General features: G+C 38.5%; 1 protein-coding gene across 1 annotated transcript; it reads left to right on the forward strand.

Annotated features, from left to right (window-relative positions):
* Window positions 1-4,135: 4,135 nt before the first annotated feature.
* LOC147641572 (uncharacterized) lies at window positions 4,136-7,246 on the forward strand. The gene is made up of 3 exons (XM_086807768.1): window positions 4,136-4,216; window positions 4,299-4,397; window positions 6,689-7,246. The coding sequence occupies exons 1-3, from the start codon at window positions 4,136-4,138 to the stop codon at window positions 7,121-7,123; spliced, it is 615 nt and encodes a 204-aa protein (XP_086663894.1). The 3' UTR covers window positions 7,124-7,246.
* Window positions 7,247-8,263: the final 1,017 nt, after the last annotated feature.

Here is an 8,263-nt window from a genome sequence, read left to right on the forward strand (position 1 = left end):
ATGATGATGGTGGACAGCGAGCATTGGAAGAGAGCATGGAAGAAAATTGGTGAGTTTGGACCAGGGTTTTCACCGCCTACGTACCATGCAATGCGAAATGATCTATTAGAGAAATGTTATGCGCAAGTAAAAGAACGTGTACAAAGAATAATTCTTAGCAATATAGAGCTTTCTGGATGTAGTATAGTAAGTGATGGATGGTCTAATGTACAAAGAAAACCATTAATTAATATAATGGTTATTTCACCTAGAGGTGAGACTTTCATCCATGCCGTGGATTCAGTCATATAAAGTTTGTAATAAATATCCTAAGGCAAAAACATCAGATGCAGGAGTGTATGCATCTGCCAAAAACAGATCATAAAGCTCCGGGGCTATCCACGGCTGTTTATTTCACTCTCTGTCTGCGTAGGAGACCGCCTATGCCACCTTCTCAGGGTTCTTGTCTGCTTCAAATACAAAATTGAGAGACACTCGTTTTTTGGGCGCTCTCAGCAGTAACCCCCAATCGATAATACCTACGCGTGGCTTCAACTCTTTTGTAAAATCCAACACTACATTGAATGGATGTAGGTCGGTATGTACAATTCCTGCCAGATGTGCTGCCGCTAGGCCTTCCACTAGGGCATGCATAATATGTGGCATGGTTATTACTATTTGTTTTATTTTAGAAAGTTCTAGATGACTTAAAGGAATATTATCGGGCGGGGGTTGTCTCTATCCTCGATCCAAACGGAAAATTGCTCTGGTGAACTCACTGAATCTGAAGGTGACCTTCAGAAGAGTATCACCAAGCGAGCCGCCATTATAGTATGGGAAAATAGTGATCCAAGGAGATTCTTTTGTGAAGGCAATACACCTGACAATTGATGGGTGTAGAACCTGCATGCCGTGCTCTACCTGGAAGCTCTCGAACTTGGCGTTGCCTTCTCCTTTGTAGTGCTTTCCGCAAAAAGTAATGTGCTCCGGTAAAAATGATATACCTTTAACTATATACTCTTTTACTGTGCCAAAAACACCAGAGCCTATTGTTCGCCCTTCGAACAGAGTCTCGTGCGGGATGCCAATGAGGTGTGTGCACATAGAATTGTAGGTGGTACGATTAATGACACCTGTTCCACGTGCATCTGCCTGGCTGGACGTTGCAGCGACGTCTTGGGCAATGCGCACTCTTTTGGGGAGGGACTCTGCATCCAGCGCCTTCATGCGCTTGCTCTTGGCTCTTTGCTCGCTCCATACGTCCCATAACTATAGACGTTGCATATTAGCTTCAGGCGGGGCAGCATCTCTAAGATCATTGCATGCTACACGCATGCTCCCCAAAATGGTTCGTGTTATATGTTGATGATTGAAATTTGCTATCTTCTGTCTATCAAGCAACTCAGCGTTGCCTCCGCTTCGAAGCCGACGTTGTGCATTTTCCCATATCTGGTCTATTAGATCTCGCATGAGTATCTCAGACTCATTGATCTTTTTGACAACGTCATCAGCACATTGTGACACTGTGATGACTGCTTCAATGCGAATTGCTTGTAGAATAATTTTACGCTCTTCCGGGGACAGCATGTTGGTCGTCTTCGTAAATGTAGCAAATATCACTTAACACAAAAAAACAGAATATTAAACATTACTAAAATCAACATCAAGCAAACGTGAGAGAACAGCAACAAGTGTATCATTACTTATCAATGTTCAAACAAAAACGGAATATCAAATAATTTTAATGAACTCAACATCATCCCATACATCATCAAACGTGAGAGAACAGCAACAAGTGTATCATTACTTATCAATGATCAAACAAAAACGGAATATCAAACAATATTACTGAACTCAACATCATGCAATACATTATCGAACGTGAGACAATCGCAACAAGTGCATTATTACTTATCAAGTGTATACATGTTGCACTCCTCATCTACACACCTATCGTGAGAGAGAGAGAAAGAGAGAGTTGTGAAGGGTATTATGAGAGAGAGAGAGAGAGAGAGAGGGGGAGGAAGAGAGAGAGGTGTGACAGATAGAGAGAGAGGGAACATTAGATGACATTTTTAATAGTTTTGTGAGTTCCTAAAGAGAGGAAAATAATGTTTTGTATTCCTAAAGCACTCCTCATCTACACACCTATCGTGATAGAGAGAGAGTTGTGAAGTGTATCATGAGAGAGAGAGAGAGTTGTGAAGTGTATCATGAGAGAGAGAGAGAGAGAGAGAGAGAGAGAGAGAGAATTGTGAAGTGTATCATGAGAGAGAGAGAGAGAGAGAGAGAGGAGAGGAAGAGAGAGAGTTGTGACAGATAGAGAGAAGAAATATTAGATGACATTTTTAATATTTTTGTGAGTTCCTAAAGAGGAAAATAATGTATTGTTTTAATTTTTAAGTAAATAGAGGGAGAAAAAAGAAATTATTAGGAATTATGTATATTTTAAGAGAAAAAAAAGAAATCCTTATCTACACATCTATCGTGTTGTGAAGTGTATCATGAGAGAGAGAGAGAGGGGGGGCAGGAAGAGAGAGAGAGATATTCATTTTTTCGAGTTACGAATCACGATATTATAAAATAAAACGTTTAGACAATATGATGTAAACTTTGATCCATGAAATACTCATGCCGCGTTAGCAACCAAGTATCACATGGATCAAACACAATAAAAACAATACAAGTTAAATCAAACAAATTTACGACATTTTTTCGACCGCGTTAACGATCATATGCCGTAATATGCAAGCAAATTTACGACATTTTTTCGACCGCATTAACGATCAAATGCCGCAATATGCAAAAAACAATATATGCACTAGCGGACGACACCAACTTGCCGCGTTAACGACAAAATGCCGCCCCCGATTCTATGGGAATACGAATAGGATACGAACATACACTGGCCGCGTTACCGACCATATGCCCGCATTTGACAAAGGGAAGGGAAGGGAAGGTGACATCGCCATAATGATACTATGCTTGCCGTGTTACCGACTAGTACCGCTACGGCGTGCCATACTTACCATAGGACACAGACTAGCCGCATTACCGACTAAGTGCCCCAGGGTAAGCACCATTCCGAAGAATGGCCTTACACACACACCCCTCGTGTGGCGGACCGCCCACATCCTGCCGCGCATTGCGACAATGGGCGGCTGCCCCCACGAACACACACCCACATACACATACACACACACACACACACACACAAACACAAGTATCATTACCTGTGTATACTGTCAGCAATGAACTCCCAAAGGGCCCCCCGGGCCCATATATATAGAAAATTGTACCTTGCCGGGCTGGATGATGACCCCGCCGGGACCTGCAGGCTGCCGGGGTTTCTTTTTTCCCGGCGGGACCGCCGGGTATAGCAAAACCCCGACGAGATTTTATCCAGTTATCAGGGAGCTTCCCACCGGCTTTTTTGGGAACATGTTAACATGTTAATAACATGTTAACACATGTTATTAACAAAAAAAAATTTGTGATCACGTGAATATAAAATCATTGCTCCACACACCACAAAAACACATGACGTGAAAGAAGGGTTGTTGAGAATATTTTGATTTTCTTTTCTCTCTCTTTGATTCTTTAATTTTGCTATGGCTTATTTGATTATGGATTTAGGGAATCGACATACACCTTTTTCTTTTTCTCACTCTTAAAACTTTCAATTTTCTCCCTCTTTATACAAGCTATCAATTTCCTCCCCTTCAATTTCATTCAATCTCTTTCTCTCTTTCAATAAATTCAAATCTCCACAAATTTTCTACATCTCACCACACTCTGATAAGTACTTCAGCTAACAAAGAACTCTCCAACCATAAAATTTCCTCACACATATAGTCCCTAGGCTATCATGGAAGAATCTCCATGTATATATATATATATATATATATATATATATATGCAGGCCTTCCACGATAGGCTAGGGAATGTATGTTTGCACGTGCAATTTTTACATATGTACATAGATACTTACCTGTGCAAGGTAAGTTAAGTGAGCCGACAGTGTACACATATATCAAGTGGCCCGTTGACTGCAATAGGTAAAGCCGGCACAGGAGTGAGAGAGAGAGAGAGGGAGAGAGCAGGGGGTACTTGGTGGAGTGCAGGCGAAAGGCTCTCCCGTCAGAAGCTTTATAAGATGACAGACAGGGCGAAGTTAGAGTCTCTCCTTCTTCTCCTTCTTCAAGCCACTGGTCCTTTTGCTTTGCGGTTCTGCAGCGTGAGCAAGATGGGGAAGGGGGGAGATTATTGCAAGGTGATGGTGGTCGTGGGCATGGTGATGGGGCTTCTGGCAGCAGTAGTACACCAATTATGGCACTCTTTCCCTCGTCTCCGTCGAAGCCAACATCGACTCCTGGTACAGCTTCTACCCTACCATCAATGGTATCTTCTTCGACCAGGTACATACATTCATACATTTGCATTTTACACTTCTGGGCATTTTTCCTTGCCTTTTCTCCTAAATTTCCCTACATTGTTCGAAACATCATGAGCTTCCACACACAGGGCTCCCCATACCTAGCTAGCTAGGCGCAATGGGGAAACGGGGGCTACTGGCGCCCCTCCTACACACGAGGCTCCATAGACCTAGCTAGATGCGATGGTGGGCAGGGGCTGCTGATCCTTGAAGGGGGCAGACAACCCCTTGCCCCACTGCACCCAGCCAGGTATGCGGAGCCTCACTTGATGTTGCCTTATTATGCAAAGTGGAAATTATAGTGGGAAAATGTCTAAAACTTTCAGTGTGGGTCTCATTTGGTTTGATTGAATGAGGAGACATCAATAAATAACTAGTTTTTAAACAAGAGTCTTTTAAGGTAGTGTGAGAGATGACATTTATAAGTAACTAGTTTTTGTATTAATTTTGGTTCTCTCGCGCCAAGAGGAGCCACAATTGAGTGCTTAGTTTTTCCAAATTCCCAATACACTGATGGATAAGTAACTAGTTTTTGTACTAATTTTCGTTCTCTCTCTCTCTCTCCAAGAGGAGCCAAAATTGAGTGCTTGGTTTTTCCAAATTCCCAATACATCTACTTGTGGTTCTTCCCACATACTATTCTCTTTGTTAGAGAAGGCCTTCAACTAAAAAGGCACCTATTCTAAGGTCACCCGTTCGAATCACTCCCATTAAATATATCTATGAGGTCTCTTGAGATCACGCACACACACTCTCTCTCTTTCTCTCTCTCTAGAATCCCCCATTTCTCACAACTTTTGCATGAGCTCTTGTAATAGACAAACATAGAAGAGAAATACAATTCTTATTCCTTCTACCTGCTAGCCTTTTTATTTTGCATGCATGATGCAAAACCCTATTTGCTTCTACTCACACGATTAAGCATGGCATCTTAGAGTCCATGGGTACACTCATCTTATATTTTAACAAGGTTTGACAATTCTACCCTCTACAAATATGCAATTGTTATTATGAATATTTACAATGGTGCATCTTGTGTGAGAAGACCTAAATGCATAATCAACTCCATACCAGAACTCACATCAATATGGAAAGAGAGCACTTATCAACACTTATGCTAGCATGTTGTCCATGTATGAGCTTTCTGGTCAAATAACATTATTTTACCAATATAGTTGGAGGAAAGTATCAATAGTGAAGACATCACATTATTGTCACTAAATAGTAGTCTTCTTATGGAGATTGTTCCCATGGATCCTTATGTGATCATTGCACCTTTGTCTTCCAAACTTGACCTTATTTACATATCCTAAAAGGATGGTGATATTTCATTCCCTCTGCCCTTTTTTGCTTATGGTTTTATGCTTTCAAAGAATATTGAACATTGAACATTTTGAATTATGGTTTATTATTGACCTCTTTTGCCTTGCCTCCAGTGTATGCGTAGAAATTTTCAATGACTTTCTAAGGAGTCAAAAATATGCAAAATCTACCATAGGTTTGCATTCATGGTAGATTTTGCATTCATGTGGAACCTCTTCCGAAAGGCTATTCTCTATTATGCATATGTGGTGTCGTCTCTTTTTGGCATTATATGATTAAACTATTTTTGGAATTTTATAATTACCTTTTGTGGAAATTGAAATATGATTCAAACAAACCTTCCTATGTACAATGACAATAACAAGGCCCACTCAACCAAGTAAAGAAGTAAAGCTAATAATTCGTATTCACTTTTTAGAATTAGCATGAGTATACAACATTTTCAATTTCACTCAATTTCACTTTGGGTAATCTACTTGGATCACCACAAAGCAATTGAGTTTGGCCTTGTGCTAGCTTTGGGTAATCCTCATGATGGATAGAAGTAAGATGAGAAAGTTTAGCCAAGGACTTGTATGTAGAATGTGTTTGATGTTTGAGGGATTGTTTTTCAATCAATAATGAAGTTTAAAGAATATATTAGATAAATCTTGAAAGAGGCAAGTTCTCCATCTAAGAAAATTTACTCTCGAATGTAGGGTATCATTAGTACATTCTTTGTCATCCTATCATAATATATTTCATTAAATGAGAGTTTGATGTCACAACATTAGCTTGCAATACTGAAGGATAGTAGTTAAATACTCAATAATCTATCTAGAGATCTTTTTTACCAATTGTATGATGTTTCCTAATGTTTAAGGCCAATATGGTGATAAATTTCATTTTGGTTTCCTTGTGTAATTTGACTCTCAAAGATTGTGATTCTCTTCTTTTATGTCTTGAGTCTAGGCAGCAAACACAAATGGCAAGCAAGCATACTACCAAAATTTGTATAGGTATGTGAAGTCAAAGAGCTCAAAGAGCTTTGTGGTTACCAACCCTGGAACAAGTACTCTGGAGAGCTACCTCATCTTCAATGGAGCAAGGGTAGCTGACATCATATGCATATTTGAGTCGAATGTAAGTGCGACAACATGGACGCAAGTTGCGTGGACCTCTAAATATGATCGAAGCAACTTTTATGGAATCTTTTGGAATGTCTCGGACATTAATGTTTCTAACTTTGATTATGGTGATGTCATCGACCATGCCTATCAACAAAACACAGGGTGGATCTATGTCACCAACAATGCCAATGGTGATAATCCTTATGATCCTATTTCCTCCTACTTCTCTGGAGAAGTTCAATACATTGTAGATTTCAATTATCTACCGTGTGCATGATCTCCATGTACTTAAAGGGGTTAATAAAGTGTAGCTATAATGTTTTGGGAATAAGATCTAGTATTTGAAAAAATATGTAATGTTAAAAGGTTGTCTACTAACCTAGGCATTCTCTTTTGACTTCTTATGGGTTGCTTTAATTTCTCTTGAATGTTTTGTGATTGAGACTTAACCAACAAAGATAATATCAAGAATGTCAAAATTTGGAAGCTTATGAGTTCCTTTTATCAAAATTTTCATTTTGCCAATAAGAGCTGAATTTGACAAATCTTTATTTGAAACTTTGAAATACTCATATTGTAGCTTAAAATGAGTGAAATGTTGATCGCTTGTGTTTTGGTTTTAAAAGAAGGTATTTTAGCATAGGCGAAATTGTCTATAGAACATGCCTTTCAAGAAATTTAAAATGATCATGTTTGTGTGTTTTTTATTTTGAGTATCCATGCACTATAACTTTTCTATTTATAAAACTAATTCATTTACATGGTTTTTTTAGAAGTAAAATTAAAAAATGCTCATGCACATAAATGTTTTGCAAAAATTAGATACCATATATGAAGGTGTTACTCATTTAGAAAAATTAAGAAGCTCAGAATGTCAAAAACAATTATAAACACATGAATTATGGAGTGCGTGAAATTCTTACATAAAGTTAAATACATAAGCCACTTTGTAACCTCATTACTTTTGTTTTATAAAAATAATATTGATTAAATTTTGAAGGATGTAAAGGTCTCTACAAATAATCAAGCTTCCATCTTATTATGAGACTAGAGAAAATAAGTTATTTATCTCTAAAAATGATTAAGCTTCCATCTAGAGTACTAAAAAGAGGTGCATTATATCTAAAAACCAATGTGCTCATAATGTAAGCTTGACATTACAAATAATTTAGTAGCAAACATAGTGACAATTCTTTATTGAATAGCAAGGAATGATATAATATAGGTATTGGATTATTTGTCAACAAAATGCATGGGGTTGAGTGTGCATTTAGATCGTAATTATCATAATGTAGACCAATTGAGAGAAAATAGTTGAAAAGGAAATGACTAAGAAAATGCAAAGTAGAGAAATAAAAGAATAATGTTTTTGTCCTTCAATAAGTTGTAGGGCACAATGTGATGGTGTGTCCCTGAT

Source organism: Cibotium barometz, chromosome 1 (assembly GCF_041138505.1).
Source record: "Cibotium barometz isolate CiBa-2024 chromosome 1, ASM4113850v1, whole genome shotgun sequence".
Lineage (NCBI taxonomy): Eukaryota > Viridiplantae > Streptophyta > Polypodiopsida > Cyatheales > Cibotiaceae > Cibotium > Cibotium barometz.